Consider the following 24,140-nt stretch of genomic DNA (forward strand, 5'->3'; position numbering starts at 1 on the left):
ATAGGGAAGCTGAAGATTCCCAGAGCGGCAACTGAAGGCCGTTTGGGAACAGGAGCGGGAGCCAGAGTGAAGGGGGGCGGGGGGGGGGGGGGGGGGCAGAGGGCTGGCAGAAGAGCGAGAAAGTCCTTCCTCTCAATGGCAGTGGGTTCTAGAGCTGGCTCAAGGCCACAGCTCTCCAAATAACGTGTGGCATCCCCAGGCCACAACTCAAGAGCACTGAGAGCAGGAGGGACCAATGCACTAATCACGAATCCCCAAGCCCACCGACAGTAATCCCAACATCAGGAAGAAGTTTAAAGACTTCCGGGGTCTTCTATTCCCACTCCACCCCGGTGTCAGCCTCACAGTCCCTGCCCCCTCTGCTGCCTCCGGATCCCAAAGCCTGTTTTCCCTTTCAAGTATAAACCCTATTTTCAAGACAAATAACCTCCTCCAGGCAGCCTTGCAGGACTTTTCACAACAGGGGCCCTGTACCTGAGCACCTTAGGTCCTCGTGTACCTCTCTATATGACAACCTAGGTGGCCACTCAATGTATGAGGGGGCTCATCCTACCCTCTGCCCCTAGACCGACTGACAATGGTCCAGTTCCAGGAGGGCCTATGGCCCTTGCCATTAAGAAGTATGCACTAAGTCCGCAAAAGCATTAAAAAAAAAAAAAAAAAAGTTTATTGGAGCATCATGGCCGGTTGGGGGGGAGGGGGTATTGCTGAGTCATGGGAGAAGGGGACCCATCCCGCTGGCCATAGGGGCCCCTAAAGTGCACTCGGTGCGGCAAGGGTGGGGGTGTTGCATAGAGAGTCGGGATGGCCGGTCCTCCTTGGCCCTCCTGCCTCTCCGCCCTGCTAAGGTAGGCCGGTCTCTGGACCGCCCCGCGCCCCGGGCTCGCCGCTGCTTGGGCTCACGAAAACAGCGGGCGCACGCACCTGCAGCGCCAGCCCTGGCTCTCGGCCCCTGCCTCCAGGGGCGGCCAGAGCAGCGCTGCCCAGGCGTGTCTGCGCCACTGGAATCTCGTCCATGGACTCTGCTGACGCTGAGTGGTAGGCGCCTGCAGGCCCAGTGGCATGCACTGGGCTGGCGCCCACGGAATCTGATGATGAGCTGGAGCTGCGACCTGGGCCCCTGGGCCCTGCATGGATGGAGGAAAATGTGGAACTTAGGGCTGTGACACTCTCGGGGCCCTACCTTTCTTTCCCTCGGAGTTCAGGATCTGGTCAGAAAGGGACACTCACCCGACAGCCTGGGCAGCGGCGATTCCCGATCCGAGGTGCCAGAGGTTGGCACCTTATACACACGCCGCTTCCTCTTTTTCTGCAGAGACATGGGGAGCCTGAGTGCCCCTTCCCCAAACCCCACTTCACCCAAAGAAGCAGAGGAGTGGGGCAGGGTAGAGACAGCTTTCCCATACCCTTCCTCATGGGCCCAGCACAGTCCCCCTCACCTGGGGTCGGATCCGGGGAGGCAGAGTCTCTGGGGAGGAGGGTTGGGGGGGCTCCATTTGGCCTCGGGTGGCAAGGAACTGAGAAAGACTAAGGGGAAGTGGAAGGGTAAGTGCTGGATGCCCATTGTTTCCTCAAATCCCACCCCTCTGGATGTTCTGAAATAAGCCACCCTTCCTAGCACACAGAAAGGGGCATTGATTTGTCCAAGGGCATGCCAGGCTGGACCCAGACCTATACTTTGGCCTTGACCTACCCCTTTTCTCCCACCTTGGATGTCCCTGCCATGCCAATGAGAGATGTTCAGGTGGCACATGCCCAGGTTGCACTCACTTGGCATTCACTGTGGCAGGCCTGGCCTGGCCAGGGGGTTCTGGGCGCACATGGCTGAAGGTCCGCATGTAGAACTCCATCTCCTGGGGAAGGTGGGGGTCAGGGAGGCTGGGGCCAGGTGTGGATCCAAGGCTTTCTGGGTCCTGAGCCCACCCCATCCTGTATCCGACACCCCATCCTGTACACAATACCCCACTTCTCACTGGTCTCTGTGGGAGGTCTGGGCACAGAGGTTTCCGACTGTCCTCCAGGCTTCCCAGCTATGCTGGGAAAACCCCTCTGTAGGCTGAGGCTTAAAACACCCATTTATGGGCCTTAGCCCATCCCTACCATCTTCCTCACTTCATCTAGTCAAACTACCTCCTCCAGAGAACCCCCAGCCTCATAGGTCCAATGTACTCAGTCTGCTCTAGCCAAGGTGGGTGGTGGGGAAAAGGCTCTCAGAGCAACCCTCTCCTACTTCTTGCTCCTCCCAGGGCTCTAGTCTCCCTGATTGTTTCCCTGGCTGGGAGACTGGCCAGACATTCATACGCTGGGGTATGCACCTGAGGCTATGTGCATGACTGGATGGGAGCTGAGTCCTCAGGGTACCAGCCACAATCTTAGCTACCTGGGTGGGGGAACTAGTGGGACCAAGCGAGGTCTCCCCCACCCCAAAAGAGAAGGCAGTTAAGAGGTGGGAAAAAACAGTACCACAGCCCCCATCTGGGACCAGGCTTATGGGCAAGTTCTGTGTCTACTTTAGTCACTGATCCTCACAGTGACACTGGAGTGGCAGCACCAACCCCTGAAAGTGAGGGGACCTGAAGCCAGGAGGACACAGAAGTGGCCTAAGCCTGCCACCGAGCACAAAGGACGCTCATAAGGACTACAGGTGAGGAGACAAAAGCAAGGAAAAAGCCAACCCTGGTGGGGTGTGGAGGGTATAGGGCAGAGCCAGGATGATGCTGCGCCCCTACCGGGGGGGGGGGGGGCAGGGGGGGCACTGGGACAGCTGTCGCCTGCTCAACAGTTGTTTCCATGGAGACCGAGGCGTCCTGACTAATGCAGAGATGACACTGTAACAGCAACGCCGTCTCTAAAACAAGCCTATGTTTGGGGGCAACGGCTGTAGAGTGGGGCCCCTCCCGCATTCCTGCTCAGGGTGGGGGTGGGGAGGCTGCCTTCAGGGCCCTGGAAGATCTGGGGGATAGAGCCCAGCTGGCCATGGGCTGCCTGCACAGATGCAGAGATTGAAGCCCAGAGTAAGTCTCATGCCCAACCAAGGCCCAGACTAGCCCTTTGTAAAGTAGTGTGGGGGCGCCAGCCTCAGGAGAGGAGCACTGGGAAAGAAGCGTTCAGAGGCCAGTCACGAGAACTAGAACCTCAAGGTAATGACTGGGACCTCACGGTAATCTAGCCCCCCCAACATTTCTCTTCCCCCAGTATGGACTCGGCACCCCTCCAGGGCCCAGCAAAGAGGGGCAAAGCATTTCTTGGTGCCCCTGGGCTCCAGAAGCAAGGCAGGGTGGGAGGAGCAGCAGTTAGAGGATGGTCCCAGAAGCCTGAGAGGCCAGGGTGGGACAGGAGCCAGGTCCTAGCCAGCTGGGGAAATTTGAGGGTATACCAGGGTATCCCCATTCAAACCCCCTTCCCTTCATCACAGCTGTCCCCAGGATCCTCTCTCAGCTTCAAAATGTGTACATTCCTCCAAAAAACTAAAAACAGAACTACTCTACGACCCAGCAATTACACTACTAGGCATTTATCCAAGGGATACAAGTGTGCTATTTCGAAGAGACACATGCACCCCCCATGTTTATAGCAGCACTATCAACAATAGCCGAAGTATGGAAAGAGCCCAAATGTCCACTGATGGATGAATGGATAAAGAAGATGTGGTGTATACACACACACACACACACACACACACACACACACACACACACATATATACATACAGTGGAGTATTACTCGGCAATCAAAAAGAATGAAATCTTGCCATTTGCAACTCTGTGGATGGAACTGGAGGGTATTATGCTAAATGAAATTAGTCAGAGAAAGACAAAAATCATATGACTTCACTCATCTGAGGACTTTAAGAGACAAAACAGATGAACATAAGGGAAGGGAAACAAAAATAATATAAAAACAGGGATGGGGTCAAAACAGAAGAGACTCATAAATATGGAGAACAAACTGAGGGTTACGGGTGGGGTTGTGGGAGGGGGGATGGGCTAAATGGGTAAGGGGCACTAAGGAATCTACCCCTGAAATCATTGTGGCACTGTATGCTAACTAATTTGGATGTAAACTTTAAAAAATAAAAAATAAAACAAGTTGAAAAAAATTTTTTTAAATGTATACATTCCTCAAACAGCGTTGATGGAGGGAGGTGGGTAGGGGATGGGCTAAATGGATTATGGGTATTAAGAAGGCACTTATGATTAGCACTGGATGTTGTATGTAAGTGATTAAATTCTATTCCTGAAACCAGTATTACACTATATGTTAACTAGAATTGAAATAAAAATTTGACCAAAAAAAAAAAAAAAAAAGTGCACATTCCTGAATGGTAAAAGGCACTTCTCAGCCTCAGAACTCTCCTGTGTGCAATGGGACAAACACATCCCTCCTCCTCCTGGGGAGGCCTCCCTCAGGTCACATACAGATGGCATTAAATGCCCTTGCTGGCACACCTGACTCCAAAGCCTAGGCAAGCAGTGACTACAGGGCAGGGGCCTAGATCCCTGTGGTCTAAGCATCTTAGGACCAGTCCTGCCTCAGTGGGTAATGACTATGGAGCTTGAGAAAGTCTCCTGCCTAGGGGATGCCCACTCCAAGGATAGCTGCCACTGCACTTACAAGGGTTCAGTGCCAGGCACCAGTGTGTGTACATAGTGGTGTGGCAGGGGGGTCGCCACCAAAAGTCAATACTCCCCCCGGGCCTCCCAGGCCCTACCCCTGGCAATGAGAACAGGAGAGGCCGGGTCCCAAGCCTTCTCCCAACCCGCCCACCAGCCTGTGTTTGTGTCTAGTTGCCATGAGGACTTGGGATCCAGAGTTCAGCCTTCCCAGCAAGGCCTGCCTGGGCCCCCTGCCTTCCCAGTCCCTGGGGGCTCCAAGAACTGGACCACCCCCACCTCCAGCTGCTGACCTCAGGAAGCCATGGGGCGTGGGAATGGGGATAGGCTGGTCAGTAGCTGGGCTACAGGGTTCCTGCTTCAGAGTGTAGGGACTTTAACTCTTCGCAGACCCAGCGTTAGGCTCATCTGCAACACGGTTGCAGTTATATTACCTGCCTCATGGGCTCTTTTAAGGATTAAAGAAGGTGACGAGTCTAAGGTCTCAGGGTCACGGGTAGAGAGAATTGACATCTCCATCCTGGCGACCCAGTCGCTGATCCATCTCTCTTCTGCAGCCCCAACCTGCCCACTTCCAAGCTCCCACATCCCATGCCCTCCAGCACATACTCGGAGCCCAGACAGGCATGTACATGGGGTCGGGAAAACACGGGGCTTCCTCTGGCTGTGCTCACACTTGAGCAAACAGACATGCGTTTAGTACAGGCTTGGCCTTGCCCCTCTTGCCTCCAGGTGCTCCCCTACTCCAACTGTGGTTCCAGGCCTGCTTTCCTTTGCCCTGTCTCATTGCTGCTTGCTGCACAGCCACCACCCCTCCCAGACCCAGGCCCCATCTCCCATCCCCTCAGCCCTCTGGGCGACTTCTATACCTGAATGGGCCGCATCTTGGGGGGACATGACTCGAGCTCCCTGTGGGCCCCCTTTGCCTCCTGTGGCAGGCGATGCTGCACGATGTACTCATAGGTGGTGAGCTTGTGCCACACTGAGGGGGTGAGGAGAGGGCTCAGTGCAGTGGAAAGGGGATCCTAGAGTTCAGAAGGTAAGGGAGGGTACCCAGCCCCAGCCTGAAAACTAGTGTCCCCATATACACTAATCCATTAAGTGAGACCAGGCCACCATCAAAAGCCAATACTGAAAAAGGAGCATGGCTTCAGGGTTCTACGGCCCAAGTGGTACCTCCCTGCAGGCTAGGGACCCCTATCCACCGCAAGGCAGGTATAGGTATATGTGAGTGGGGGCTGGGGGACTTACTGAGATAAATGTGGAAGCAGAGCAGGTGGCCAAGCAGGGCTGTGGAAAGCAGGCCCAGAAGGATGAGTAGGGCAGCCAGGGCTAGGATGGCAGGAGCCTGGGTCTCCACAGGGGCAGCGGGCAGGAACACGAACCACACATCTGTGTGATTCTTCAGGACTGCAAGGCACAGGCAGACTGCTCATCCGGGCTGTGACCAATGACTAGGACAGGCCCAGGGTTGGAAGGTGGAAGTGGGCCTGGAGCCGGGACTGACCTTCAAAGTGGCGATTGGTGCGCAGCCGCATGGGGTTGACAAAGAACTCCACAAAGACATAAGTGGCCACCAGCACGAGGAGCAGGACACCCAGTAAAGCAGATGCCACACTGTGTAGAAAGAGCCTGGGCCCAGCCGTGGGCAGCTGTCAGCACCCAGGTGCTCCAGCTGGATAAGGGCCCAGAACTCAGAAGGGCCCATGGTTGGGAGGGGAGCCAGGCCTCTGACCCCACAGCCCCAACTCCTCACGAAGCCAATGACTTAGGGCAAAGATCAGTTTGGGCAGCCACCCCAGCAGGCTTCCCACCATTCTGTGGACCCACAGGAGAAAGCCCCAAACCTTCCCTCAGCAGTCCCAGGTGGCAGCCATCAGGAGCATCACCCTCAGACCAACACATTAATGCACACCAGCGCACAGGTCCACCAAGCACCGCCCCCCCCCCCCCTTCCCCGCCTCATATGCAAGCTCAAGGTTCCTGGCTCACACTCGGACCCGTGCATCCGCAGGCACCCTTGCGGCCCGTGCAGCGCTCTCACCTGTAGTTCCTCTCGCCCACGCAGTTGTTGAGCCACTTGCAGTGGTGGTCGAAACCGCACACGCACTTGTTGCAGGCGCTGCAGTGCTTGGAGCGAGCGCTCCTGCGGGAGGGGGTGGAGGGGCACAAGGCGGTCGGCTAGCTTTTCCCGCACTTCGCCACCGGCCTGGCTGGGGCCACGGAAGACCGGAACGCCGGGCCTGGAGCGCGTTACCCACCCCGCACTCCACCGGAACCTGGAAACGGCGACGGGGAGCGCGCACGCCCTCTGGTGGCACTGCGAAGCAGAGCACCCACAGGAGGTCTGGCTTCTGAAGAGCCAGGGTAGGAGGTAGAGGGGTTGGGAGGCATTACACTTAACCGCTAAGGGATTGCGCACCTGCGTGACGGTGGTATGAACCGGAAATGGGGCTTCTTTTCCAAGCAAGGACCCCTGCGCCAAGCCAGGAGATGATGCAGGTGTGGCACCAAGGAGCAGAAGAGAGCAAGGCTGCTGGGTCCAGGGCCTGCGTTGCTTTTTCTGACATCTCCATTTTTTGAGTCCCTATTTCCCTGCCAGTCTATGGGAATTTTACTGGCATTCTTCCAGAAAACCTCTGCCAGAAAAAGCCTGTCTAGGCTAACCCAAAGGGAGCCAAAGGAAGAGGAGCAAGCTGACATCTGGGTGAACAGCAGTTTGCTGCAGGGGGTCAGAGGAGGTGAGGCCACATTAGGAATGCAAGCCCAAAGGGGTGTGGGAGAGTGAGCTGCAGCCCCTTCCCCAGAACAGAACAGAGTGGGCAGCCATTGCCACAGCATCCACTTAAGAGCAATGCACTGACTGGTGCCTAGTGAAGGAAAGGATGATCAGACACCAAACCCCTCAGTGCCTTAATGCCATTGCCTCTTTCTCTGTCCTGGGGACATACCCCTTCAACAGGCTGTGAACATTAAGATTAGAAATGTAGAGCTAGCCTTGGACCATACCGCCACCCCCAATCCCCTGCCTGAGGCTGGAAGCTCCAGGAGAGTAGGGAGGGACCTAGGGAGGCAGTCCAGAACAGCCAAGGAGGCATGGGCTCTGCAAATTCTGACTGTCCTTCCCACTAGCAGCATGATCTGGAGTAAGTCACTTGGCCTCTTTGGGCTTCAGATTCCTCATGGGTAACTGAGGATAACAGTATGGGCTTGGGGCCAGGCAGGCTGGATTGTGAATCTAGCTCTGCTACCCAATAGCCATATGACCTCAGGCATAGGTCATATGGGAGCACTGGGCTCCCATATGAGCATTGGGCACTTCCTCTTCTGTGAGGTGAGGTGCTGCCCGCCCTGCAGGGTTGTTCATAAGAACTTAGCACATAGTAAGTACTCAAGCATTAGTGCCCCTCCCCGTCCCTATCTGGGAATGCTTGTGAGAGATGGGGGTAGGGGAGTCACTGGCAGAGTCAGTCAGTAGAAAAGTCTGTGGCAGTGCCAACTGTCTCCTACTGTAACTGTTGGAAATGCCATTCCTCATCTTCTGTTTCCAATCTCCTCCTTCACCCAATTCTCTGTCACTCCGTCAAGATTCTTGACTGTGTAAAACATGAGGTTTCTGAGGCATCAGCATAACTATAAAGCCCTGGGCATGCCCCTATCCACCTTGACCGTACGCTGGCAGTGCCCCGGGGCACAATCACCACCCACACACACCCTCAGTCCACACTCACTCACACATCTACGTCGCACAAGTTGCAATGCAGGTCTTCAATGACGTGTGCATGTTGGCTGCGGTTGAAAATGGGCAGGGGGCCTGCATAGCTCTTGTCCCTCACATTGGCATCTGCTGGATCGATGGAGACAGCAGTCAGGTGAACCACAAGGTGGCCGGCAAAGATGGCGCCCATGCACTGGCCCAGAAGGTTAAAGACTCACTGCACACTCTGCTGGCTGGAAGCCCCTCTTCCCCACTTTCCAGGGCCAGGTAGCAGCTCTCCACCTCCATATGACTCCCTCATGCAGAGACTCTCTACCTGTGCCACCTCTTACCTCCAGCCCAACAAGAGCTTCCTTGAAAGACCTCTTCGGCATACCCATGCCCCAGATGGAAGAGAGGAGCCATCTGGTAATGGAGCTCACAAGGCACTGCCTACTGTCGCTGAGCGGCCCAACCACAGGGCCCTGGCCTCACTGCTCCAGTCCTGGCACAGACCATAGGCTGGTCTGACCTTGGAATCTGATCTGGTTTCAGATTCTAAATGGTGAAATGAGACTGAAAGAGATTATCCTCTAAGGCCCAAGGACCCAAAATATAAGTTCTAACTTTGTTTCTCTTGCCTTCATAGGAATTCGGATCTGAGAGGGAAGCAGCCGTCCTTTCTCAGCAGCTGGGCCAGATGGAGAATCACTCGTAGATAGGGTCCAATACACCCACCGCCTCCCTGACTGGAGTCCAGGTACTTGGAGCCCTAGGGCTGAGGATTCTGGGATGGCTTGACATATTCAGCGCCTGGCCAGGGGCAGCCTGGCTAATTCCTGGGGCTGAAACACAGATCATCCAGGAACTATCTGCTCAGTGAGTAGAACAAATGCAGGGGACGAGTATCCTGACAATTTGCTGCAAAGTCTACATTTGTAAAAATTCTCCAATAGGTTCCAGACAGCCATCTGCCCTCCCTCCCTCCATCTGTCCTCTTGCTAACCAGGCAGACCTCATATCCTTCCATCATTCATCCCTCCATCAGTTGGCTGCCTAACCTCCTTTTTCCTTCTTCCTCCTCCTCCCAGTGGCCAAATTTCCCTACATGTCTGTGTGAGCCAGGCTCTTCCCTAATGTGCTAGACCACAGCTGAACACGAGGACCACAGCCCACGAAGGCCAGACAGCCCTGGCTGTGGGTCAGGCCTTCACTTCTTCCCTGGGTACTCCACAGTCTCCTGACTCTGTTCCTCTGGCCTCAGTGCCCTTGAGCCTGCCCTTCACTTGATCCCAAAGTGAGCACTGAATAGCTTAAATAAAGCCTTGCCTGCTTCAATTTTTACAGTGGCTCTCGATGGCTCTCAAGTTAAAGTTTACTGTTCTGTTCAGTGCCAAGGCTTCTCTTGCTCTGGCTCCTGTCACACCTGTCTGATATCACCACCCACTACTCCTCACCATTCCAGCCTCTCTTCAGACACACTGAATGTGGGCAAACATTTAGTTTTCTGCTCCAACACTCCTCCCATACCACTCCCTGGTTCATTCATTTGACTGTTCACTCAGGTCTTTCTCTGCGCCAAGCTCTGAGGGCTATGCCAGGGGCAAGACAGACTTGGGCCCTCGCCCCAAGGAGCCTACAGTCTGATGGGAAACATATATGTTAATCAAATAATATGGTTGATTACAATGAAGGAAGTTCATGGGACCATGTGAATTTACAACTGAGTAACCTCATCTAATCCGAAGGGATCCGGAAAGCTGCTCTGACGAAGCATCATCTCAGCTGAGACTTGGAGAGGAACAGATAATGTAAATAGGAGGAGCCTGGCTGGGTACTGGGACCAAGTAGAGTCCCGGCCAGAGGGGTGGCTGGTGTGTGGTTCCAGCTCAGCTCATTGCTGCCATGCTAGAATAAGGGCACACGCCACCATATTCTAACTTTTCAAAAGGAACTAGAAATCTGGATTTTTATGAGGTCTCATTTTTTAAATGTTGACAAAAAATAAATAATTCTTAAAATACACCTGCTAAAGGAACACTTAAGACTGTCCATTTTGTGTGTTAACTGTCCCCCAATTAAAAAAGAAAATCTGGAGGCACCTGGATGGCTCAGTCAGTTAAGCGTCTGACTTCAGCTCAGGTCATGATCTCACAGTTCCTTGAGTTTGAGCCCCACATTGGGCTCTCTGATGTCAGCGTGGAGCCTGCTTCGGATCTGTCTCCCTCTCTCTGCCTCTCCCTCACTCGTGTGTGTGCACGCTCCTTCTCTGTCTCTCAAAAATAAATAAACATTAAAAAATTTTTTTAATAAAAATGAAAATCTGGTGGCAGCTGGGTGGCTCAGTTGCTTGAGCGTGTGACTCTTGATCTTGGGGTCGTGAGTTCAAGCCACACTCTGGGCATAGAGCCTACTTTAAAAAAGAAAAGAAAAGAAAATCTGTAGGCCAAACAGGCCTGTGGGCTGCCAGTTCTGGACTTCTTATTTAGCTGGGTGTTGGGGTAGGGAGAGAGTCAAGAGACTTCCAGCCAAGAGACCAGTGGTGTCAGAGGAAATAATGTAAGAGGCTGGGGAGATGGACAGAACCCAGAACATGAAGAGTCCTGAGGATCTTGAACATCATTTCTTAAGACAGGAAGAAGCCATTATGGGATGTTAAGCTGGGGAGCGACTTTATCAGATTTGGATTTTGAAAGGGCAATCTGCTGCAGGAACACAGGTGGACACAGATGGATTGGCCCAAGAGGGTGTGGAGGGAGGCCTATTTGGAAACAAAACAGTCATCTAGGTAAGAGGGGCAGATGGCAGTGGGGAGGAATGAGGGCAAGCCTGGATAGCTATTTAGGAGCCAACATCCACAGAACTTGATGACTGACTGGATACAGATGATGAAGGAAAGGGGCAGAGCCAAGAGTACCCAGAGAGGTGACCACAGAGGAGGATGGGCACATAGCAGATCCGCATCTGAGCCCACGGTGGTGTTGGTCTAGACAGCCCTCCTCCTACACCCATAATCTGTCGTATGGCTCCTACCCTCATACCTACCATGTGATGATCTCTAATCTACAAGGCTTTCCCCCAGCGGCAGGCTGAGCACCCCAGGGCCGGGGGCCTGTCTTACTCATCTTTGCAACGGTAGGTCCCAGGCCACTTCCAGGCCCCAGGTAGGTACTTGCTACACACCATTACCCTACCTCATTCCTCAGGGGCCCTGAGGAAGTTTTCATAAGGAAGGTGGCTTTGATGGAAGGAAGGAGAAGCATACAGGCCTAGAAGTGGGAGTGCCAATCCTGGTGGCTCTGTGAGCCTCCACGTTGCCCAAAGGGATGAATGTGGAGAGGACAAAACCCTTAAATCGTCCCACGGCCTCAGAGTCAGGTTGCCTGAGCAGCCCTTCTTGTCTCAGTGGGTATCAGCTGTGTGACCTCAGGAAGTCGCTTAAACTCTCTGAGCCCTGACTTCTTCATCAGTAAAGTGGGGGAGAACACCTTCCTTATAGATTATTATGAGGATTGAATGATATAATCCACATACAGGGCTTGGCACAGTGCCGGGCACATATACATGCTCAACAGATGCTACTCTTGTTTACTGTTTTTGCTCTGACTGTACTCACTGCAACCACGTGGTTATGAATCTGGCTTCCCAGGTACCCTGGTGGTAGAAGCCCAGATAATCCTGAGTGAGGGGCATGCCCATTCCAGATCATGGGAGGAATATTTCACAAACCACTCTACTTAAGAGCACTAAGGCCTAAGTCCTGTTGGTCCCCTCAGGGAAAGGCCAGCGTTCCATTTACACAGCTGATGACTAGGCCCTGGGTCCTAGTGAACCAGGAAGCCCCCCAGCGATATTGCTGGTGTCTGAGGACAACAACCTTCTCTACAGTCCTTCTCCACATGTTTGTCCTTGTCACTCACCAGCCAAGGGCTCTGTGGTTTCCCAAGAAAGCACACTCACACTTCTGGCTCACATATTCTGGTGCTCACACACACACCCTTGGTGCTCCTTTCCTCTGCGAAGCAGGCAGGACTCCTGTCAGACAGAGGAGGAGGCTGAGAACCGGGGAGCCGGCCGAAGCTGCTCAGCCTTGTCTGACCCCTGAAGGGCTGAGCTGTGACCAACCTCGGCTGCTGACCCTACGCCCGGAGCTTTCAAGTTAATCTCTGCTAACCTCCTTTAGCCCACCCTCTCCCTTCTCCCCCAGGAAGCCCAAGAAATCATTTTCATGAAGAACACACATGAGGGCACCCTCTTCTGGGCACCCTCCGGACAGGGGCACATAGCCACCTGTTGCACCCCAATCTCCCAGCCTTGCAGCCACGTCCTCGGCTCCTGGGGGTTGTGGCCAAGGCTGGGGGAGTCATACCACTGGGCTCAGGCAAGTTTGTGTTTGTCACTGTTCCCATGAGTTTCCAGGGCATCTCTATCCCTCCTCTTGTCAACTCAGCCTCACACTAAGAGTCTGGTTTACAAAACCAATGAGCTCCTAAACAGTCCTGGGTACAGCATAATTATCTGACGGTACATAAAACCACATTTTAAATATACCAGGAAACTTACTATGTAAAAGAATTCTACCATGACTCTTTTTGAAAAGTGAAAGATTCTTTTGTAAATGGAATAATTACTCTCTATCCCTTGTCGAGCTCTGGACACAATTAACATTAAGGCTCTCTTCTGTGATCACTCTTGCGGTATCTCGGTTGACAAGGTTCCTAGCTGTGTGGGCTTTAAATGCTCCAAGGTACATTAGGTCCATCTGCTCACCCCATCAGGCAGAGGGGTCAGATGGGGATTGGAAACCAGGCAGGGAGGCAGCTGGTGCTCCTGGGCAGAGAGGGGGCCTGCCTGCACTCTGTGGGGCTCTGGAGCCCAGCTTCAGGCCCCTGCCATGTTCCTCCATCCACTGCCCCAGTTCTCCCATGTACTAGCCCCACACTTTCCCAAGGATACAGCATAGCCAGCGGGCACCCAGTGGTGAGGCAGGAGGGGAACAAGGACCCCAAAGCCAATCACAGCGAAGAAGAGGTACAGCAGCCAAGCCACAATCTGGAGCGGGTGAGGGGGCCAGCTCCACCCATTCCGGCGGGACCGCTGGCCCTGCAGCTCCAGGGAGGGTCTGCTGGCCTGTGCAGGCGCTGTCCACACACTCTTCTCAGGGGCTGTCTTGTTGGAGGGCTTGTTGCAGACGTTCATCTCCAGAGGAAGGAAAAGTAGAGAAAGCATTAGCCTAAGGAGGCCCGGGCTGGAGCCCAGAGCCCCATGTGGAGAGCAGGCCGGGATGTGAAGTCATCTCCCAGCTACTCTGCAGAAGAACTGGGGCCCTAGCATGATGAAGACAGGCCATGGGGGAAGGTGGTAGTGGAGTATTTCTCAAAGCCCCAGAGCAAGCTCTGGCCCCAGCGCTGGCCAGGACAAGATAGGAGGGTCCAGGGTTTATTCAGAACAGTGTGGCTCCCTGTTACTCAAAAACCCAGTAAGACATGTTGTCATCTGGTAACAATATCAGGCTGGGGCCAGAGCAATGAGAACACATGCTGATTCTGTTAGTCACCTCTGTCCTGAGGCCCAAATGCAAGTGTCAGAAAGGGCCCCCTTACTCTTTGCTAGGGGAAACATGGACTAGGGGTGCTCAGAAGGGGGTCTGGCGTCTGCCCCTGGGCTAGCACGTAATCCCTTTAGGAGAGAGGCTGGGAACAGCGGGGATGGGGCATGGGGGAGCCCTTAAACCATCTCCCCCTGTGCCTCAGACTTCTTGGCTGGGGAGGGGCCAGCATGCAAGAGAAGGAAGGATCCCCCCTTGCTTCCTTCCAGCAGCAGAAATGACCATGTTTCTCTAGGTAAATTTGGGCCTAGTGCACTGAGAAGAGACAAGTGGGCTGATGGCCTTTGACTCACTTGAGAGCTCAGAGAAGGCTGGGCCTCCTCCACAGCCAGACCACCAGGTGGCAGCACTCCCCCACCCCCGTCCCACCATCCTTCAGTCTAAGACCTGGCCTAGTGGCCAAAATCACATGCAAGGCAGGCAGGGTGTGCTGTCATTACTGGAGGAAGAGCCCCACCTCCAGAATCTTCTGGGCCTGAGGGAGGACTAGCACCTGGGCAGGCAGCACCACACCTGGGGAGACAGGCCAACTCAGAGCTCTTGGTGGGATGGCCAGGAGTAAGGGACAAAACCCTGGCAGCTGGACTCTCCTTTCAGGAGCCCATGCCTGTGGGCCAAGGAGTCTGACTATATCAGAAAGTACAGCAGACCCCCCTCAGCACATCTACCCGGAACACCTTCCTCACATCTTGGCCCAACAAAATGTGATTTGGCCTTCAGTGCCCACTTTAAGCATCACCAATCCAGGAAGATTTCCCTGATGCCCCAAACAGAGTCAGGGGGCCCTCATGCTCAGTCTTTCATGGGCAAGTCACTTTGCCACTTGGAACCCTGTGTCATCCCCACATCTGCTCCCTGTTATGCCAATTTTCCCTAAGGGCAGCAACTGTACTGTGATTCACTTATCCCTGCTGCCCACACACCCTTCCCCAAGCACCCAAAACATACCTTGTACATAGTAGGTGCTCAGTAAATGTTTGCTGACTTGAAATCATCTGAAATAAAGGGAAATGTGGGTGCGATAAATGGTGTGCAATGCTGGTCCACCCAGAACCATCTGGCCCATTCTGCCCTGCCTTCAATCTGCACAGCCACCATGCAGAGACATACCTCTTGCCCAGCTCGCCCTGCCACTGGCTATTATTACCCTGACTGCCGGACATTCACACTTAGCCACTGCTTCATCCCACCTGAGGCTCAGAGCCTCCTGTAAGCCAAGCCCGCCATATTCATCTCTGAGCAGCCTTATCTCAAAGCTAAATGGGATGACCTTAGTTTTCTCCCAGGGACTCAATTGGAATCCCCTGGTCATTTGCTTTGTCTCCAAAAAGAAACAGTGAAAAGTGAAAAAAGAGCCCCAGCTTTGGAGGTAACAGATTTGGGTTCAAGTCCTGGCCCTGCACTTACTAGCTGAGTGGCTTGTTTCTTCATTTGAAAAATGGGGGTAGGGATGGCTACCTAGTGCTGTGTATAGATCAGCAACACTGTAAGTAAAGCCCTGACACATAAATGCTTCATAAATGATGGATATTATAATTATCCTTAAAATAGCCCTCTGGGTTCTCCTGATCTCTCCAAAGGAAGGCTGCTGCATCTGATATTTTACAAGGTTAATTTCCAAAGTAATGGGATTGGTTGAAGCTGCTTTCTTAAACCAGTGGTCCCAAGGAACATGTTGTCATAAGAGCTGGGCCACTGGATGGTCATTCTAACCGTCTCACCTTTGATCACAGAGACAATGGTAATTAAAAAAAAAAAAAAAAAAGCAGGTACCACTTTATTTTCAATGTCCCCAGAGGTAGCAAATCTGTCCTTGATTTTTGGGAATTCAAAGGTCTTTAGGTGAAGCCCTGTAAATACAGTTGAGGTGGGTGGTTCTGCTCAGGGGCAAATCCCTGTGGCTTGCACATCCGTTCTCCAGTGACACCATCACCAGGGAAACTCCTTTGAAGGGAACCCATGAATTGGGATCCTTAAATTCTAGCTTTCCTTTTGCCATCTTCACACCTGTGCAGCCCTACACCTTGAGGAAGTTTTTAAAGAAAGCAGCAGAGGCATATGACTGACATGTCCCCACCGCTCACAGTGGCAGTGGTCACAGGCACCCCCAGTGCTGCTGTCTCCCCAATATCTGAAGTGGGAGGACTCATCATCTGAGGCCTGGGGGGTGGCTCTGACTCCAAACCCGGGGACAACTGGCCCAGGGAGGTGCCCCTCATGTGAGACAGAGGACAGGGGAATGGTGCTATTGGGTGAGTCCTGTACAGAAGTAGCAGCACCCCAGAGCAGACACCCAAGCTGACCAGGAGGCATGCCACCTGCCCGGAAAACCTGGGCCAGCCAGCTCTTACCTGATGACGTTTTCCCTTGTGGGGTTGGTGGCTACAAATTCTTTTGGCCCAAAAGGCTTTGATTAAAAGGGCTGGGAGGTAGGAGAGAATCCAAGATAGGGCCTCAGGCAGGGATGGGACCAAGCACTGTCATCAGACCCAGGAACTTCTCTGGCTTTCCCTCCCCTCTCGGCACTTCTCTAGAAGACCAGAATGAAAGATGCATGGCTCTGCTCCCGGACAGCTTGGCCAGCCTGTGCATTTACACCTTGGCCCAGTCAGCACTTTTGGGGCCCAGCCCCCTGTGTGCACTAAAGATATAAACACAGATGAGACCAGGCTCCTGCCCTCAGGGCCTTGCTTTCTGGGGGCCCAGACAGACATGAGGGCAGTGGGTGAATGGGTCATACAAGGGTGAGCCATTCAGAGTGACAGAACACAGGGTGCATGGAGGGGGGATCTAGAGAAGGAGATGAGCCCTGAGAAGCTGAAGGGTCAGATCCCATGGGGCTTAGGAGGCCAGGCAAGGAAGTCTGGCTACTATTGAAAGAGCCACAAGGAGTCATAAGAAGTTTAAAGCAGGGGAACGACACAAAGGTGGTGGGTGTTTTAGAAAGCTTTCTTCTAGTCCAGTAGGGAAGAGGGCACGAGCAAGAGGGGAAAGGTGACACAACAGCAGGCTGGCCCAGGGAGGGAAGCAGCCCAGCAGCCTTGTGCTTCGGGAAGAATTGGCCAGAAGATGGAGGCCAAGCCCACAAGGTCCCCTAAACCACCGATGCCTCCAGCTGCATCTCTGGTGGGCTGAGAGGTATGTGCGCCTTGGTAAAAGTTTCTTCATGTACCTTCTGCTGCCACAGAACAAACCACAGAGTTAAACTGGTGGAGATGGAGACAAGAGTAACGAGGTCCCAAGGAGTGTTAAGGCCAAAAGTCGCCACCTTTGGGTAAAGGTCACCTTGGGTAAGCCAAGGACCCACCTGGCTTCTGAGGTGGGCTAGAGGGGCTGTATAGCCCCCTCCCTTGTCCCAATAAGGTAAAGGTCATTGCCAAGATGACACTAATCTCTTCCTGTTAACATTCCTATGCTAAAACCCTAAAATAGCATTTTCAAAAGAAAGGCTACCTTACTTTATGTGCCTAATTTAAATGAGGGAAGTCAACATTTCAAGTTCTCATTATGAACTGTAGAATAGTTCTATGACTGATCCACTTCCCTCTTGCCCACCTCTGCTCTCACCAAAAAAATATTTAGGAATGCTTCCTAAGATTTATGAATGGCGTTGTCGAAACAACCAGACGCAAGTGAAAAATACTAGCCCTGGAGAGGCTGTGGGCACCCCTGTGTTCCTGAAAAATGTTTGAGGATTTCAGAAAAGAATCAATTTCAATACTAAAGAGGCTTTTTAGGAGGACGCCACTGAACTGGCAGGGTAGAATGATGGGGTTAGAGAAGAAGAGACAGGGCTCTTAGAGCAGGATTGAGGGCCTGGGGACCTGAGCCACCAATGGAGAGAGGCAGGTTGGAGCTAGGCAAGAGCACAAGGCCTGGAAACAGATCCTGGCTCTGGTTGCTGCACTGCCACTCACAGATTGGGTAACCCGGAGGCAAATTTCAGAGGCAACTCTTTGGGTGTCTTCTTTACTCAGCTTTTAAAAAAGTTAGCTGGGGGGTGCCTGTCTGGCTCAATCACTAGAGCATGCAACTCTTGGGTCTCGGGGTTATGAGTTCGAGCCCACTTAAAAAAAAAAAAAAAAGGTAGCTGGAAGACAATTTGGCAATGCCTACCAAACTTTAGAACCCATATACCCTTAGGCCCAGTCATTCCATTTCTAGGTATTTATCTTATACATATAGTCACAAAGTACACAAAGATTCACAGCAGTCTTGTTTGCAATAATAAAGAACAAAAAACAATATAAACAAACTATGGCACAGTCACACAATGAAATGCTATACAATGTCAAAACAATGAGGGATTAAATGACCTTTGATACAAAGTGAAGTGAAAAAGCAAGATGTGGGCAGTTGTAGAACATGCTATATCAAGTAAGTGAAAACAAACGGGGATGGGTATGTTCCAATTTGCATAGATTCTCTCTGGAAAGAAATGCAAAAAGGCAAACACAGGGACAGCCTCTGGGAAGATCTAGTGGCTGCAGTGAAAGAGACTTGCTTTTACTGTGCAGTGTTTGAAATTTTTTTTACCATATGCATCAATGCTTTTGAAAAAAAGAATGTGTCAGATAAATAATTAAGGGGTGTCACCTCTTACCCTCCTGGCCCACTGGGCTGCCACGTAGACCAAATGTGCTTGTGGGCTCCAGAGCCCTGTACCACACCTGACAAACAAGGAAATCCCACCTAACTACCATGCAAAAAGAGTGCTCAGTTTTATTTCGGTGCTTCCTCACTCCTCGAAAGCAACTCTGAATCATTCCACTGCAGAGCTGTGAGGAAGAACCACAGAGCTCCCTACGAGCTGTTGGGAGTCTTGTCAAAGTTGGAATCAGACCTCTGGGCAGCACAAGAGGAGTTGCTGGGCAGGACCCTGTTCCAGTGCTCAGCCAAAAGTCAGCTCAGCTTCCTGTGACTCCAGAACCCAAAGGGAAGGTGCATGCAACAGGATGGTTTTGCTCACAACCATCTTTTCTGTTTGCTAAGAAAAGCTAGAGGATTTACAGGAATTATTTTCTATGGATATTTCTTTTGCTTTCTTGCAGGGCTTGAACTCATGACCCTGAGATCAAGACCTTAGCTGAGATCAAGAGTCATACACTTAACCGACTGAGCCATCCTGGCACCCGTCTATGGATATTTCTAAACAACTTTTCCTTGCATCTGCTTTTAAAATAATTTTCACTAAGGGTGCTTGGGTGGCTCAGTCAATTTTGGCTCGGGTTGTGATCTCATAGTTTGTGAGTTCAAACCCCATGTGGGCTCTGTGCTGACAGCATGGAGCCTGATTGGGATTCTCTCTCTCCCTCCCTCTCTCTGTCTCTCTGTCTCTCTCTCTCCTCCCCCAAGCTCGCTTGCTCGCTCTCTCTCTCAAGATAAATAAATAAACTTAAATTTTTTAAAATAAAATAAAATAATTTTCACTAAGATTTAACAGATGTCCAATTTAAACCTAAACAGAGGCTGGAAAAAAAAATGCTGCATGGTACACACTGTTTTACAGTGCAAAAAAAGTCATTTATAAAAGAAGTTTTGGGCAAATACTTTATTAAAATTCCCTCCAGGTACCAGAGAAGTCTCTGGCCTTAAAATTCTGGGAAGTGGCTCCAGTTTGACTAAGATATGCACCTCACGACAATGCCCAGAAAATAAATTGGAACTTCAAGCTGTTCTCATAGACCCGTCCAGTCACTGGCCTCAGATGTGGCTGGGCTCTTCACATAAACAACACACAGAAGTCTGATGCTAGAGCAAGAAAACCCTGAAATCTCACTCATTCCTGAGTTGATGTGGTGTGCAAACATTTTCTGTGCCATTCTCCTCCTGAAGCAACCACTGCAATGTTTGGGATTCAGGTTTAGCCAGGGAAAGGGGACAAGAAGGAAGGAGTAACAATGGAGCGAAAACAGGCCAATGAGAGGAGCCAACGGTTGTTGATTTTAACCAGGAAATCAACTCACATGATTGTAGGAGCAAGCCTGGAGGAACACCCACCAAGAAACAGTCGTTAAGAGCAAAGTTGTGACAAAACAAAGTAAGAAAAACAAAAGAAAAAAAAAAAAACGAAGCACCAATGTTGCTTTTATTGCAACTCATGGTGATTATCCGTTTACAAACCCATCTTCCATGGTGAACCACCAGTTCCACAAAAGCAAAGACCACCCCACACCTATCTCTAAATCCAGCTTTCCTTCAATAAAAGAAATTAAACCATTTGTTACCATCTCTGCTGCCATCACCCTAATCCAACCCTCCATCATTGTTCCCCTGTAGCAATGTAGTTTAAGTAATAATGGCCATTTGGAGGGAACTTTTTCTGTGCCAGGAACTACTTTAACAGAATGACTTATAATCCCTCACAACTCTCTGAGGTAGGTCCTGTCATTTCAAACTGTTCCCAAAGACCTCCTCTGTCATTGGTCGCGGATGGACTGGTCTCTCACTTTCTCTCTCATAAACAACATGCAGAATAACATCCCCCTTTCACAGATGAAGATACTGAGGCTCAGAGAGACTAAGTTCTTCTAGGAGACACAGTTAGACTGGCAGAATTACGATGGCCCTCAAATGACTTGCTGGTGTGCCCTGTCATAAGGACACTGCCCACAGCAGCCAGAGGAAGGTGAGCTTTTCAAAACTTCAAATTCATCAAAACTTTTCAATGGTTTCCTCCTGCTTCTAGGACAAAGTTGAAACCTCCATCGCATCCTTCAATGCTCCCCTCATCCTTTCTGTTCCTTCATAGTACTTTGCTGCCTTTGCATTTGCTTTTCCCTCTTCCAGAAACACCCTTCCCCTACTTACAATTCTGGTTCCTTTCAACCTTCAGGTCTTAGCTTCAAAGTCACCTTTTATAGGAGACCCTGCCAGAACACCACCCCCGCCCCCCTCCATGACGTCACCAGAGTACTTATCTCGAGCGAAAATCACACAGTCGTCTATCTGGAGTCTGCCCACCCCACCCCCCTTAATACTCTGTGGGTTCTGGAGATCGTGCCGTTTCCTGGAATCCTCAGTGACCCCGTCCCTGGCACACAGTATTGAGTATACTGTGTATATTGAGTATCTGCTCAATGCAGATATGTGAACCTGATGAATACTAGAAGGAAGCCCCGCGTTCTGCCCTGTCCCTTGAAGCCCAGGCCGCGGGCTCCAGGCCGAGGTGAGCGCAGAGCACAGCCGGGCGGCTGCAGCCACAACCCCGTGGCTCATGCCAGGTTTCGAGGTGAGAACCGCGGTGGGGGCTACTCACCTGCGCGTCGCGTCGACCGAGCCAGATCGGCCCTGCCAAGGTCACCCGGTAGCTCAGCCCCCGCGCCTGGCCGTCCACCCTCCCACGGTGGCTGCACTTCAGACCCTCACAACGGAGATGGTCCTCGGGACCAGGCGGTGGCGCAGCCCGGAGCGGGGCCCCATCCCGGGCCGCGCGACGGAGGCCGGGCGGGCAAGTCCTCGGGCACCGGCTGGAGCGGGCTGGCTGTACAGCCCCGCCAGGCCAGGCCGAGGCGGGATGGAACTCTTCAGGAGCTGGGCCCGTTCCCCTGGCAACGGCGCGGGCTACGGCGCCCCACAGCGGCCAAACCGCGCTGCGTCGCTTCGCGCCGGCACCAAGGTTCGGGGCGGGGCTCACCAGGGACCCCTGGGATCCCTGGAACCCGAGCCTCCGCGTTCCCCGTTCCCTTTCAACTATTGTCCTCGAAAACCCACTTTCCCCCACCCTCACTCCACAGCTGTCTTCTCGAAATCGTAACTTGTCCCAAACGTGCCCCCCTTCAGTTTCTCCCTGAGACTACCACTGTCGGGGAGACCCCCCAGTCAGCCTGCACACTTTAATGAGTATGTGCTGGGCACTGGGCATACCATGGGGAACACGAGATCCCTACCCCTCAGGGAGATTACAGGCTAAGGGAAAGACAGGTATAGACAAATACACAAATAAATATGCAGGTTTCCCCATAATATAAAATGTGAAGTATAAAAGAAAATATGCAGCACAAAATATCTCCTTTCTATCTTTCCTTTAAATTAAGTAGAAATCCTACTGGGAGCCCCCTCTTCCAGACTGGTGGGACATTCAGTCTTGGTCTCTGCTGGGCTCCTATTACCCAGGTTATTCCAAGGACTCAGGATCTCCTGCAATAGCAGCCTGAGAAGCACGCTCTAGTCATGGGTCCTCTCTGGTACTGAAGCCACAGCCATTGTCCCAACCACAGGACTTCCAGGTTTGGGCTCTAAGGGGCCATGCCTGATGCCCCAAGATTGCCAGGGGATAGGTGCCTGCTTCCCTGGTTGCAGGGCCTGAAGACTCTTCCCTTCCCCTGCCTTGGAGACCTCCCTGCTGGACCCAGCTTCCCTGAAAGCTCCCTCTCCCTTTCTCCTTGGGAACACTGGAAATGGACCCTCCCATGAGCTCAGGCTTTCTCAAAAAACAGGAAGAACCTTTGTCTTCGAAATCTCCAAGGCCCTAAAATGGTGAGCAGCTGGCTGCTATCAGCTTAGAATGGGCTGGACAGAAAACATCCCTATGCCTAAAATGCATGAGCCACATGCATTAACAACTCCTACTCTGCCACAGGCCAGTTGTGAGTCCTTGTGCAAGTGATTGAATCTCTCTACCATATAAATTCTTGTTTCCAGTCCTGATAAACTCAAACTTATTGTGGAATAAATATCTCTGTACTCTGGCCTCAGAAATGCAAGATAACTTCTCTTGTTAAGATGCCAATCAAGATGACTCTTACCTGGAATTGGAGAACTTTCGGGTCCAACAGAGATGATGACCTAGAAATCAATGTGGAGGATAAGCCCATATATGCCCACAGGGAGAGGGGGAACCTGAGAGTCACAGCCATCTAGACTTTGGGTCCACCTGCTTCCCAGTCACCTCTCCTAGATGTCTCATGGGTATCTAGATGCAACACATCCCTGTATGCCCTCTTTGTCTTTGCCACAAATCTGTTCTTCCCCCTCAGACCCTCCCAAGGGCACCACTATCTTCTCAGTCTCCTGGACCTTGCCCATTTAACCCAGACAGTCCCCAAGACCAAGCCATCCTCCCTCTGAAACATGGCCAGTGTCCATTCTTCCCACTCTACTCCAGCCCAGACCACCAGCATCTTCCTTGCTGATTCTGCCCCAACCTCCTGTCTAACATCTGCCTGCCTACTTCTAGTCCATTCTACTCCCAGTTTCCAGGTTTATCACTCTTTCTCCTTATTTTTTTTTAAAGATTTTATTTTTAAGTAATCTCTACACCCAACATGGGGCTCAAATTTGTAACCCCAAGATCAAGAGTTGCACACTCTACTGACTAAGCCAGCCAGGCATCCCCTTTCTCTTTATTTGGTTAAAGTGTGTGGTAGTCTGAACAATGGCTTTTCAAAGATGTCCACATCCTAATCTCTGAAAACCTATGAGTATGTTACCTTACAAAGCAAAAGGGACTTTGATCAAAATAAGGAGCTTGAAATGGGGGTGATTAGGGCACCTGGGTGTCTCAGTCCATTAAGCGTCTGACTCTTGATTTCAGCAGAGGTCATGATTTCATGGTTCATGGGATCGAGCCCCGTGTCCAGTTGTGCACTCTCAGCACAAAGCCTGCTTGGGATTCTCTCTCTCCCTGTCTCTCTGCCCCTCCCCCCACTGGCTCTCTCCCTCCCTCCCTCTCTCTCCCTTTCTCTCTCTCTCAAAATAAATAAATTAATTTTTTAAAAAAAGAAATGAGGGAGATTATCCTGGATTATCAAGATAGGCTCAGTGTAATCACAGGGCCTTTATAAGAGGAAGGCCAAAGGGTCAGAATGGAAGAAGGTGACATGATGATGAAAGCAGAGGTCAAAGAGATATGACAACACTGCACTACTGGCTTTGAAGGTGGAGGAAGAAGCCATGAGCTGAGGAATGCAGGAGTCCTCTAGAAGATACAAAAGGCAAGGAAACTGATTTTTCCATAGAACCTCCAGAAGAAACCAGCCTGCTGACTCCTTGACTTTAGCCCCTTGAGACCCATTTCAAACTTCTAGAAATAGAAGATTAAAAATTCGTGTTGTTTTTAATGTGTGTTGTGGTAATAGGTTATTGCAGCAACAGGAAACTAATATAGTGGGTTTCAAGTAGGGTTAAACATACATACATTAAACAAATTAAAGCTGGTTTTATCTGAAACAAAAATCCAGGTGACAGCTCAGATTCCCTCAATGTCTGTGATTGAGTGATT

General features: G+C 51.7%; 1 protein-coding gene across 4 annotated transcripts; it reads right to left on the reverse strand.

Moving 5' to 3' along the window:
- Positions 1 to 651: 651 nt before the first annotated feature.
- On the reverse strand, positions 652 to 21,472 carry ZDHHC1 (zinc finger DHHC-type containing 1). Of its 4 annotated transcripts, XM_053906552.1 has the most exons (13): positions 21,177 to 21,471; positions 14,867 to 14,913; positions 14,376 to 14,431; positions 13,267 to 13,509; positions 8,349 to 8,524; positions 6,658 to 6,759; positions 6,121 to 6,245; positions 5,865 to 6,041; positions 5,483 to 5,595; positions 1,771 to 1,853; positions 1,440 to 1,527; positions 1,231 to 1,309; positions 652 to 1,127 (listed from the first exon to the last, which is right to left on the reverse strand). In XM_053906552.1, exons 4-13 carry the CDS (start codon positions 13,507 to 13,509, stop codon positions 844 to 846), a joined length of 1,470 nt encoding a protein of 489 aa, XP_053762527.1. In that variant the 5' UTR covers positions 14,376 to 14,431; positions 14,867 to 14,913; positions 21,177 to 21,471; the 3' UTR covers positions 652 to 843. The 4 variants fall into 4 exon arrangements, with proteins under 4 accessions (XP_053762527.1, XP_019311130.1, XP_019311131.1 ...); XM_019455585.2 differs by lacking the exon at positions 14,376 to 14,431; XM_019455586.2 differs by lacking the exon at positions 14,376 to 14,431 and having other exon boundaries at positions 5,865 to 6,023; positions 21,177 to 21,469.
- Between the last annotated feature and the right edge of the window lie 2,668 nt (positions 21,473 to 24,140).

Source organism: Panthera pardus, unplaced genomic scaffold, assembly GCF_024362965.1.
Source record: "Panthera pardus isolate Hobbes unplaced genomic scaffold, ASM2436296v1 HiC_scaffold_19, whole genome shotgun sequence".
NCBI lineage: Eukaryota > Metazoa > Chordata > Mammalia > Carnivora > Felidae > Panthera > Panthera pardus.